Source organism: Hemicordylus capensis, chromosome 6 (assembly GCF_027244095.1).
Source record: "Hemicordylus capensis ecotype Gifberg chromosome 6, rHemCap1.1.pri, whole genome shotgun sequence".
NCBI classification, from domain to species: Eukaryota; Metazoa; Chordata; class Lepidosauria; order Squamata; family Cordylidae; genus Hemicordylus; species Hemicordylus capensis.
Window position 1 is genome coordinate 166,505,186 of NC_069662.1, and position 12,630 is coordinate 166,517,815.

The 12,630-nt window shown below is 51.5% G+C and overlaps 1 protein-coding gene across 2 annotated transcripts in view; it reads right to left on the reverse strand.

Moving 5' to 3' along the window:
• Positions 1-1,195: 1,195 nt before the first annotated feature.
• Positions 1,196-12,630, reverse strand: part of SNAP47 (synaptosome associated protein 47) — a 28,101-nt gene continuing 16,666 nt past the window's right edge. For both annotated transcript variants that reach the window (XM_053262350.1, XM_053262351.1), the window contains exons 5-6: positions 6,016-6,152; positions 1,196-2,477 (exon numbers count right to left, since the gene is read on the reverse strand). In XM_053262350.1, coding sequence (XP_053118325.1) covers positions 2,331-2,477; positions 6,016-6,152 — 284 coding nt within the window. In that variant the 3' untranslated portion in view covers positions 1,196-2,330. The remainder of the gene's footprint in view (positions 2,478-6,015; positions 6,153-12,630) is intronic.

Consider the following 12,630-nt stretch of genomic DNA (forward strand, 5'->3'; position numbering starts at 1 on the left):
ATGCAGAAGGTCCCAAGGTCCACTCCCTGGCAGCCTCTCCAGGTAGGGCTGGACAAATCCCCTGCCTGAAACCTTGGAGAACTGCTGCCAGGCAGTGTAGACCATACTGAGCTAGATGGAACAAGGATCTGACTTGGTATAAGGCAGCTTATACCATCCACAACCGGGCATGCATCCAAGGTCACCCTTTCATATGGAATTACTTTCCATGGGATGTCTACATTCCTCCTCATCCTTGCCATGCATTGCTTCATGTGACTAGAGCTGATGTGAAGGTGCTGACGATCCATGAAGCCCTCAGTACAACCAGGCATGGAGCATCAGCCAAATTGCCTCGGCAAGGGAGAGGGAGGTGTCCCCTCTTTCCCCCACCCCACATTCTGAGGGATGGAAACAAGAGGGCTTCATTTGCTAATGATGTTGTCGTCACTTAGCCAAACCTGATTTGTTACATGGCTGTGATGGCACACAATGGAAAAGCTTTTCCAAGTTGGTTGGTTTGTTTTAATGGCACCGAAGCAGCAGCAACAAATTAGGGCAGGGGTTCCCAAACGGGTCACCAGATGTTGCTGGACTTCAACTCCCATCATCCCCAGCCTGGCTGGGGATGATGGGAGTTGAAGTCCAGCAACATCTGGGGATCCAAGTTTGAGAGCCCCTGGATTAGGGCAACAACGGTTGTGAAAAATGCACCAGTAATGTAAAAGATAGGGTTCTTCACAAATACTTTTGCCCTCCTGAAATGGAAGTTTTTGCACTGAAAACCAAAGCCTCATGAATATTCAGCCTAGCACTAATTTCCCTTTTAAACCACCCTTCTGAAGTTTGCTGTACAACTGCAGTTAGAAGACAATGCCCTAGGTTAATAAGAACAAAAAATAGGATTTTGTCCATGATCAGAATTCAGTGATTCTCCCAAGTAGAAATGCAAACAACTTAAACTTCCATTGCACCTAAACTTGAATTCTGTTCCCTAATCACTTAATCCAGGACTAGGATCCAAATCTTGCTCCTTGATTCCAAATTTCTCATCAAGTGTTTCTGTTGCTAATAGTTCTAAATCTGAAAAGTTTATCTGCAGCCTGACCCTCAACATATGGTCATGACAAGTTAGATACAGTAAGATAGCACAGAACTGCCACGTTCAACACTATAGAGACAGATGAAATAATGGGATCCTTCAAGGGCACTATGCTACGTGATATCATGATGTTTAATCATATTTAGTTATATATGTTCTAACACAACAAGACCCATGAAGTTCAGGTATTATTTATAGTCATTCCTTTTTCAACCATTTTAAATATGTTCTCAAACTTGGGTCCCCAAATGATGTTGGACTACAATTCTCATCACCCCCTGACACAATGAGATGGGAGTTGTAGCCCAACAATACCTGGGGACCCAAGTTCAAGAACCCCTGTGTTAAGGTGCAACCTAGGCATAAGACTGGCTTTCTCACTCCATTTCTTAAATGTCTGTACAGAAAAAGCAGTAGTGCTAGAAGAGGATTTCAGTTCTGGGTTACCAGATGGAGTTGACCAGTCAGCCCAATTACGTTAACAAACAATTTGAACAAGTGCAGAAGGCTTTGAAACGAGAGGAGGCAAAATGGTCCATCAGAGGCTGTGGACCGTATTTGCCAAACGGAACCTCCACGTTCAGAGGACCATGGTCTTCGCCCAACTGATGAGTCTTCCAGGAACTCCTTGATGGTCACTGCTGGCAACAGAATGCTGGACTAAGTGGGCTCCGGCAGGACTGCTCTTAGGACTAAATTGGGTTTTGGTGGTTTGTTAATCACATGCGATTAAAGCTGGAACATGCCAGCCACTCCCTCCCTAGAACTGTGTAAACAAAAAGTGCTATTTGAATGATTTGAATTATTAAAGCAGTCAGGCCAGTTAAGGATGAGAACTGCAAATCACAGTTTGCCTCCATTTCTGGGAGTGGGCTTCAGAAGACCCTCCGATGTGCCATGGTCTAATCCAGTACTGCATGCGACTAAATTGCTTGTGCTGCAGGACACAATTTCTTTCCAAAGCTCCCAACGAGCATGCAGCATGGTGGTCTCAAGTCTTTCATTCACATTATTGGACAGTTTAGCAGGAAAGATGATGCTTTTACCATCACCATATTGTAAGAGAGCATTCCCTTCATCCAGAAACAGTCTCCCAAAATGGCCTCCATTGTGGAATCTTTTCTCCTTCTAACCACGAGCCCCTTTCAAGAGCTTTACGGCAGCTGGCGCAATTAACATGAGGCCACACGGCTTGCGTGCCAATCTGCCATTTGTGCGTGCGTGGCTGCAACCAGCTTCTTGTGGAGGGCTACGTCAGCCTCTTCATTCGGCGGTTCTGCTTGCCAATGTTCATGGTGGCTCGGTCCACCGAAGAGGTGATGACATCAAGGGATTCATCTTGCCTTTCCAGTTCCGTTTCAGTTTCCAAGGCCAGGCCCTTGAGTTTCCGCAGAATCTGACAGGAAAAGGAACTCAGAGGTGAATTTCCAAGACTAAGCACATCAGAATCACACGATTAAGTTCTCATTAGCAACTTAACACAAATTCTGCATTCTCCCTAACCCCTCCTGAAAAATCTTCCAGATTCTCTACTCAGGATAAAAAGCAAAAAAATAATATAGCTGGAAGACAGTAACACTCACCTAGCTACTAGGTTGCATATCCCAAGGACTCCTACTCTGGGAGGAAGGATAGCACAACCCATTTGGAATACTATGATTAATTGATATAAACATTTTCCCCCTGTGGTGGGTGAGTGTATGCAAATCAATCTGTTGCTTGATTAATGTTTTGTGCTGGATGGTAGCATAGATTGGTTGATTCTGTTGATTAAAAATTAAGATCGTAGGACTAGAACCATCATCATATGTATCCAAAGGCCATCTAGTTCAACCCGTCTGTTGAATTTTAAAGTATGACACAAAGGAACAAGACATGGTCTACTGCATGATGGATTCTGGAGAGAGCACCCATGGAACTTTTCCCCAAACTTGGCTCCTAGAAGATCTGGCTTGCTTCTAATATATTGACACGAACAGACCACACACACTTGCAAACTGGTGGTCTTATTACTTCTACCCAAGTGCAATTAAAACATATTTCAGTCTTCTAAAGACAAACTTTCAGATTAAAGAGTCACTAAAGCATCACTTCCCTTTGCTATGCTTATTTTTCCATCAGCACCATAAAGGCAACTGAGGCACAGCCATAAAAGGGGGAAAACACATACAAACTGGCTGTAAATCCCTGTATTTTTCCAGCAAGCGGTCTGACAGCATCAAGATTAACTTGTGCTTTCCCAACAGTTCTGCAAATGGGGACCATTTTGTGCGTGAATGAGGTCTGCCTTCTGCAGAGGGCTGAGCCGGTCCTACAGACTGCTGCATCTCAGAGGTCTATCCATCTTTGAGATACTTGGAGACATGACTGGGATTCTGAGGTCAGGCCAAGCCTTAAGCTGGGAGGAGGGAGGCCAAGGGAGATGGCTATTTTGGCGGAGCAAAACGATGACAAGATGTCTAGTCACTGATGTTTGGGTTCTGCCAACTTGCTAAAAAGTTCTTCTTCTTCTTTGGCTAAGCTTTACATTTGGGCATCATATTGAGGGATTAGAAGTCAAACCCTCATTTTCCTGAGCAACATGATAGCATTCATCAGTCTTGCTTCTCAGAACCAGATTATTCACTGTTATCCACGGCAGCAAATTTCAGCTGTCCAAGGCAGCTAATTATTTGGATATACCACGTGGCCCTAGTAACAAGTGTAACCCAATGAAAAATAAACTCAGCTTTATCCTCACGCTGTGCACCCCACCACAAACAGCCCCCAAATCTTCTGGACTCTGCTCTATTACACCAAATTATTTGCCAAGTCCAGAACTTTGGAGCTGAAAAACAAATTTTGCTAGAAGAACTTCCAATGTGCTTTGATATTTGTCCAAATATTTCAGGAGACAAAAACCACTGAAAAACTGATGCGTCCATAGGTGCAAGCTGAAAAAGGGGAAAGGTATGGTCTCCTAGAAGGTCCAAGACTAGAGGTGAGGCTTCAAATGGCCGGCAGGGAGGGTAGTCTTTTCCAGAAACCTAAACTTTCCTCCAGTATCTCACGAGCTCCGACTACATTTTAACTATTTTAAAATTAGACCCGATTAGCTAGCCCAACATTGGTGGCATCCTCTGTTTAAAACCACCGCCATTTCTGCTGCAGCTGTATACAGTCCAAGCCCACAATCTAACATGCTACTTTCACCTTTATCCTGGCAAGTGAAGATTGCACTCTGCAAGCACAGACCCGGGTTCCTGGCTCCTAAAGGATCCCCCCCACCAACCAGTGTTCCCTGCAACATGGATGCCCAGATGTTGACTACAACTCCCTGCATCCCCAGCTGCAATGGCTCTTGGCTGGGGATTATGGGAGTGGTAGTCAACAGCATCGGGGAATCCCCGTTACAGGAAACACCACCTGCCACCCCTGCTGTTTCAACTCCCAACATTCAGGGTTCTAAGCTTCAGGCGGTTTTGCTGGGTCTACACCAGTGCTTTTCCCTCTACTGGGAGGCAAATTCTGTTGGAGATGCAGTTCCTGATGGCATCGACTCCTTAGCAGCAGCAACCCTATTGTCCACTAGGGGCACTATGGGTTGAGATAGTGAGCAAGGGAATCCCCCCTCTGATTGTTTCATTCTCTCACCTGGAGAGAGAGTCTTTTCCCTTCCCCTCTTCCTGTATGTAGCTAGCAGCAAGGCATGTAGGCCTTGTTTATCTCCCTGATGGGTTTCCTAAACAAAACTGCTTTATTGAGAACCTGAACTCCGTGCCTTAGTTAGCAGTGTTCTCCTGACCTGTGCACTTGGGGCAGATAAAGAAACCTCCCTTCCAAAGCTCTTTATCCAATTTGACATCCTAGAATTGAGGGAGGGGAAACTGTGGTGGGGAAAGCGTCACTTGGGCTCTATGGACAGGAGAGGCTGCTGGCAGGGAGGGAGTGAATGGGGAAGGGAGTGCTGGTGCCTGGAGGAACAGAGGAAGCTGCCATAGACTGAGTCAGACCCTTGGTCCATCTAGCTCAGGACTGCCTGCCCAGACTGGCAGCGGCTTCTCCAAGGTTCCAAGCAGGAGACTTGGAGATGCCAGGGAGGGAACTTGGAACCTTCTGCTCTTCTTACAGTGCTCACACATGCAGTCATAGGAACACAGGAAGCTGCCATAGACTGAGTCAGACCCTTGGTCCATCTAGCTCAGTATTGTCTACCCAGACTGGCAGCGGCTTCTCCCAGGTTGCAGGCAGGAGCTCAGCCCTATCTTGGAGATGCTGCCAGGCAGGGAACTTGGACCCTTCTGCATGCAGGTGCTCTTCCCAGAGCAGCCCCATCCCCTAAGGGGGATATCTTCCAGTGCTCACACACGGAATCTCAGCAGTGCTCACTATGCAAATGCAAACCAGGGCAGACCCTGCTTAGCAAAGGGGACAATTCTTGCTTCCTACCAGAAGGCCAGCAATCCTCCAGTTATGAGCCTGGGAAGGCAAGAGGCAGGACCGCCAGAGATACAAGAATACCCAAGAGGCAGTGTGTGCAACACAGTAGCAATGAACTGGGGTTTATATGCGTCCAGGTGAGACCTTTGGGTACAGCTTGCATGTACTTCTCTCTCTCGCCTGTGTGTGTACACATTCTGATGCCTTAGGGTGGGGTTCTGCAGTTCCAACTTCCCATCAACAAGGGCCTCTACTTCCCATCCCCACGGCCCAGGCGTTAGAGCTGGCTAGATCCTCCCTGAGCAATGCAGGCCGGCGGGACAATCCCTGTCTGCCACCCAGGTGTGTTCATGCCGGGCTCTGCAGAGCCAGAAAAGGCAAAGCTTCTAGACGGAAGACGGGGCCACCGTTAGCCATGACGCTGACGTATGGGCCAGGCTGGCATTAAGGAACCGATCCCAGGCCGAGCAGGCCGGCTGGCCAACCTGCTCCGGCCACCCTCTCCCTCGAGGTACCTGTTTCAGTTCTTGAGCCTCGGAGTCAGAGACGACCGGCTCTTGCATCTGCACCTGAGCCTGCTGGCCAGCTCCCGCTCCTCGAGAGGACGAGGGTGCCGATCCACTTTGCACCATGCTTCCTATCAGTCCGGTTGCTGAAAGAGGGAGGGGAGAGGGGAAACAAGGTTAGAAGCCCGGAAGTCCCCGCTGGCTATGGCTGCAGCTACATTTCCGGGGAAACACAGGAGCCCTCTGCCGATGGACTTTGTCAGTGGCTGTACTGGAGTACAGCAGTCAAAAGCAGGGCCAGGAGCCCTGCCCCAGCACTCACTGCCTCTTCCGTGCCACGCATTCAGCTGAAGAGGCAGGCGCTTCTGTGATTGGGAAGAGAGCTGGTCTTGTGGTAGCAAGCGCGAATTGTCCCCTTTCCTAAGCAAGGCCCACTCTGGTTTGCATTTGAATGGGAGTCTACATGTGTGAGCACTGGAAGATCTTCCCCTCAGGGGATGGAGCTGCCACTCTGGGAAGAACATCTGCCTGCTTGCATGGAGAAGATTCCAAGTTCCCTCCCTGGCAGCATCTCCAAGACAGGGCTGAGAGAGAGAGACTCCTGCCTGCAACCTTGGAGAAGCCGCTGCCAGTCTGTGCAGACAATACTGAGCTAGATGCACCAGTGGTCTAACTTGGTATATGGCAACTTCCTATGTTCTTATAAGGCTCGAGTACCCCAGCCCCCTGATCATGCAAGTGCCCACCATCACGGGTTCAGCGGTCCCCTCAGCAGATAAACACCGGCGTATCCATGAGCAGCGCGGAGGAGGCTTGTGCACGATGGGCTGGGACGAGATTTCTGGCCCCACATTGGACCGCTGTAGGCAAGTGCAGCCTTTTACAAAGAACGTCTGGATAAGACTAGGGTTGCCATCAGTGTCCCCTCAGAGAGGGATTCCCAGCCGTTGTGGACTACAACTCCCAGAATCCCCAGCTGCAATGGCTTTTGCTTGGGGATCATGGGAGTTGTCGTCAACAACATCTGGGAATCCCTCTTAAGAGGTGACAATGGTTGCCATCCAAACCTGCAGCTGCCTGTTGAGTCCTCCCCGCCTCTTCTCAACATCCCGGAGAACTTCCCTTGTATTCCAACATCATTTTGTCTCTCAGCTCCTGCTCGACATCACTGAGTGCTTTGGAGGGGGAAGGCAGGGAAATGCTCAGCGTAGCCATGCCAGGATATGGAGTGAGCGGTGCGACACTTTACAGAGGGGGAGCTCCTGCCACGGGGCTGAACAGGCTTGTGCCCCACCGAAGGTGCCATCCTGTAGGCTCCAACTGGGTCCTCTTGCACAGGGAAGGAGGAAAAAAGGCCACACAGTGACACCTGCTGGGAGATACCATTAACTGCAGAATAAGCCGTCTTGGGCAGCCAGGGGGACATGAAGGCAAGTCAGTCACTCCCATCACCAATCCAGGTAATGGTCAGCGGCTTAGAATGGGCGAGATCCGCCATGCATGGGAGAGGCTTCCTTCTTGACCTCTTTGAGCATTTCAAAAGCCCTGGGACTGGTCACTGCTGGAGACAGAATGCTCCACTATTAGGGACCTTTGATCTGATCCAGGAAAGCTGGTGAGGGGACTTGTGTTCTTAGTCACAGATGGCAAGGACTGGCAGCCACTCCCTCACATCACTTAGGGAAAACATGGGAGTACTCTGGATGCACACCTGTCTAGGACAGACACACATTTCAGTCTGAAAGAGGAAGGACACAGCTTCTTCTTTAACCTCCACAGTGTGCATCAGCTCTGCACAGAACACAAAACTGGCATAGGGACATAGAATATAGGCAGCTGCCATATACTGAGTCAGACCCTTGGTCTATCCAGCTCAGTATTGTCTACACGGACTGGCAGCAGCTTCTCCAAGGTTGCAGGCAGGAGTCTCTCTCAGCCCTATCTTGGAGATGCTGTCAGGGAGGGAACTTGGAACCTTCTGCTCTTCCCAGAGTGGCTCCATCCCCCTGAGGGGAATAACTTGCAGTGCTCACACATCAAGTCTCCCATTCAGATGCAACCAGGGCAGACCCTGCTTAGCTAAGGGGACATGTCATGCTTGCTACCACAAGACCAGCTCTCCTCCCTAAGTATTCCCCACCCAGCGGCTTATGCATTCGAGCAGTGGTCCCCCACCTGGAGGCCTCCAGAGGTTGCTGAACTACAACTCCCATCATCCCCAACCACAATTAATTCCAGCTGGGGGTGATGGGAGTTGTAGTTCAGCAACCTCTGGAGGCCCCCAGGTGGGGAAGCACTGCCTTCGAGGCCAGGAACTAAGGAGGAGGAGGGAGGGGAGAACATGAGGGAGTCCAAACCACCCAAAACAGAGCCTCAGAGGCTCTCATAGTTTCTCACATGCCAGAAAAACAAGTGAGCTGCAGCACGATTCTCACGGGGAGCTGGCCAGCTCTCGCTCTGCACTCCCATCCCTGCCGTGCATGGACAGGGCCTGGAGCAAACAAGCAAGCTCAAAGTCCAGGAGCCTGAGGAGGAGGAGAGTGGCACTGTCCTCCCTGGAGGCAGGAAAGCAGGGAAAAGCTCAGCTCCCATCCAGGTAGAAATCCAACCGAACAGCCTTGCCGCCTCCTGCTGAGGACTGGGGAAGGACGAGGCACATGTTGCCAGAGACCTGTGGCATCTCTCAGCTTTCGGTGCACCATGGAAGGCTGCATTTCTTTCCCCGAGGTGCCCATGCCGATGCCCTTCCTCCCCTCTCCCACTGTGCCGATTAATCAAACCAAACAACAGCTTGCAGATGCCCTGGGAAGCACCCACAAATGCAGTCACCAGCCGGCCTCGGGACAAAAACACGAGCCGGACGATCCCGGGGCACCCGGAGCGAAGCGAGGCGGTGGCAGCGCCCGGCTGGCGACTCCCGAAACAGCAAGCCACCTGTGGTTTATTTAAAGCCCTGGCTCCGGCCGCTGCACCCGATCCCGGCTAAGTGTGGCAATTAAAGGCCATTATTTGCAAGGCGGAGAGTGGTGGGTGCTTAGCACCAGGCCTCTCTCGTGCTTGGGATGCTCCAGACGCTCTCCCTGCGGTCCCGGCTGGAAGGGGAGCGGCCGGGAGGGGAAGCGGCCACGGCTCGGTGGCACGCCCCACCCCTGCGACAGCTGTGGGGCACCGGGCCAGGAAGCCGGAGCTTGCTGAGGGCTTCGGGGGCGCTGTGCCAAAGCGCCTGGCCCTCTGACAGCGCCTGCTCCACTGCTCTGGATTGGGTTACTTCCTGTAAAAGGCAGACACAAAAGCAAAAGCTAAAAATACCAGGCTCTAAATCCCCACAGGAGTAATTACTGCAAACTCTTAATCCCCGGGAATTATTTGGTTAGCGCAGCCCGAGCGAGGAGGCAGGCAGCTTGGCTACAAGAGGACTATCCGAGCGGGGAGAAGTCGAACGGGGTCTGAAATCATCAGCTGGTGCCCAGCGACTCAGACTGGGGGAACCAGTGCCGTGGGGGACGACGCTACTGGTGCCTGGAACAGGAGGGCTCTGTAACCACCCCTTGGGGAAGCACCTCCTCTAACCCCCCCCCCCATCTGCACTGTACACAGTCCACAGTGGGATGCTAGAAGCAGGCATGGTCATGAGCCCAGCGCAAGAGGAAATGGTGGCCCAGAGTGAGCTGCTCAGCGCCTTAAGAACGTAAGAACAGCCTGCTGGATCAGGACCGAGGAGGCCCATCTAGTCCAGCATCCAGTTTCACACACTGATGATTATTATTGTTGTTACATTTATATCCCTCTCTTCCTCCAAGGAGCCCAGAGCGGTGTGCTACATACTTGAGTTTCTCTTTCACAACAACCCTGTGAAGTAGGCTAGGCTGAGAGAGCAGTGACTGGCCCAGAGTCACCCAGCTAGTCTCATGGCTGAATGGGGATTTGAACTCGGGTCTCCCCGGTCCTAGTCCAGCACTCTAGCCACTACACCACACTGGTTCACTCCACCAGTGCTGCTGAGAAGCCCACAGGCAAGTGCTGAGGGGCATGCCCGTTCCCCTGCAACTGGGATTCAGTGGCATCCTGCCTCTGAGGCTAAAGCCTCGGACCCCCACCTTGTGGTGGTCAACTGGACTACTGGCTTAGGTTGGTGCTGATCCCACGCGGCCAGGTGGCCAAGTTAAAGCCCCTGCTCTCAACAGAAAAGTTGCCGTAAAAGGAACTTGTCCCCAGTCTGCAAAGGCAGAAGGGAAGGATGCGCTGCCCCGAGGCAGTTTCCAGCCGCCTTCTTCCGTTGGGCTCCTGCCAGCAGAGTCTGGAACAGGCCTGAAGAAAACGGAAGACATCCAGCCCTGGCCGGACCCCTAGAGGCATTGCTCCCGCCACACTTGGTTACCAGCACACCTCAAACAGTCAGTATGCATATCGGGCGGCCTGCCGTTTACATGTACATGCTCCAGGGAACCAGGGTTGACTGTGGCTGCCCAACACGTGTCCGTGCAGGACCAAACACACATTTGCCAATTGTGCGAACATGTTGCGCTTGCTGAAGAGGTGCTTGTTCACACAACGCATAATTAACCTATGGAATTCTCTGCCACCAGCTGTGGTCCTGGCCACCAGCCTAGATGGCTTTAAAAGGGGCTTCAATAAGTTTATGGATGACAGGTCTATCGATGGCTACTAGTCTGCGGGCTATAGGCCACCTCCAGCCTTGGAGGCAAGGTGCCTCTCAATAGCAGTTGCAGGGGAGTAACAGCAGGAGAGAGGGCATGCCCTTAGCTCTTGCCTGTGGGCTTCTCAGAGGCATCTGGTGGGCCACTGTGGGAAACAAGATGCTGGACTGGATGGGCCCTGGGCCTGATCCAGCAGGGCTATTCTGATGTGACTCCTTAGGCATCCACTCTCAGCACCAATAACTCCTACAGACCACTGGGGACATTAGGGGTAGAGGCAGAGAGTGCAGGACCGTTCCCTTGGTCTCTCTTCTTTCTAGGATCTCTGCCCTAAGACTCTTGGGATCAGTAGACTGATATTCTTAAGACACTGCCTTCTCTCTGCTTCTTTCTTCTTCCTTTCACCATGAGGCAGCTGGTGCAGGCTTTCTATCTGACTTTCTAATCTCTGAAAATAAATATTTACTTATTTTTGACCTTAAGCAAATATGCAGAAACACAGGAAGCTGCCATATACCGAGTCAGACCCTTGGTCCACTTAGCTCAGTATTGTCTACCCAGACTGGCAGCGGCTTCTCCAAGGTAGCAGGCAGGAGTCTCTCTCTCAGCCCTATCTTAGAGATGTTGCCAGGGAAGGAACTTGAAACCTAGATGCTCTTCTCAGAGCGGCTCCATCCCCTGAGGGGAATCTCTTCCAGTGCTCACACATCAAGTCTCTCATTCAGATGCAACCAGGGCAGATAGGAACATAAGAAGCTGCCATATACTGAGTCAGACCCTTGGTCTATCTAGCTCAGTACTGTCTTCACAGACTGGCAGCAGCTCCTCCAAGGTTGCAGGCAGGAATCTCTCTCAGCCCTATCTTGGAGATGCTGCCAGGGAGGGAACCTGGGACCTTCTGCAGGCAAAGCAGATGCTCTAGGGAATGTACTAAAATGAACGACAGGGAATGCCCACTGGAAAGCCCCGGTTCCTTCCCAAGGGCCACAGGGATGTATGCAACTTCTGAATGGCCGTTGGAAGGAGGAACACGGGACTTCTAAGCTGCCTTCTCCCGAGCCAGACCCTGGGTCCATCCCACTCAGTAGTGTCTACACAGACTGGCAGGCGGCAGTCTCTCCCAGGGAGGGAGATGCCAGGGAAGGAACTTGGAACCTTCTGCTCTCCCCACCCCCTCAGGGGAATATCAGACAGTGCTCACACTTCTAGTCTCCCATTCAAATGCAAACCAGGGCAGATGCCACTTAGCAAAGGCAACAATCCATGCTTGCCACAAGAAGACCTGCCCTCCTCCCATCCAACTTTTCCTCAGCCCATGGATGCTGCGGGGAATGGTGCAAGGCTATCCATTAGGGGAGCACAAGAGCCTGAACCACTTTGCGCATCCACTCACCCCCGTGATCTCCGGGCATCTTTCTTTGTGGCCCTCGTGCAGCAGGGATGCCAGCCAATACATGTCGATGTCCTTTCCCTGGCCTGCATGTCTTGTACATCTTGGGGGCCTGCCGGCAAAACCCTCTGACTGGCTTTCAGAATCATGCCAAGGCCCACGGCTCCTCCGTGGCAGGACATCTGCGTTGCAGGGAGAAGAGCCCAGCTTCCGTCCCAGGGCCGGAAATCTCAAAAAGACGCTGCCAAGCCAAGTGGACCGTGCTGGGCTAGATGGATCTGTGGTCTGACTCTCCCTATGACAGCTCCATTTGTCCATGGGGCCTTTCCTTAAATAAACTTTAAAAGGATGCCATTTACGTGCAATGTTGCCTTAGGCAGCTCTGACGAATCCCGCGTGGCGGAGGCTACCCGAGCAAATCCTGGCCTGCATGGGGCCGAAAACATCCCTGGCAGGACAGATGGTGGCTGGACAGCAAACGGAGCTGCCAAGAGCAATTGTGGGCATGCCCTAGATTAGCATCTGTCAGGCATTACCCAGTCCCAGGGAACTGTACTTTGGGACAGAGGTGGAATC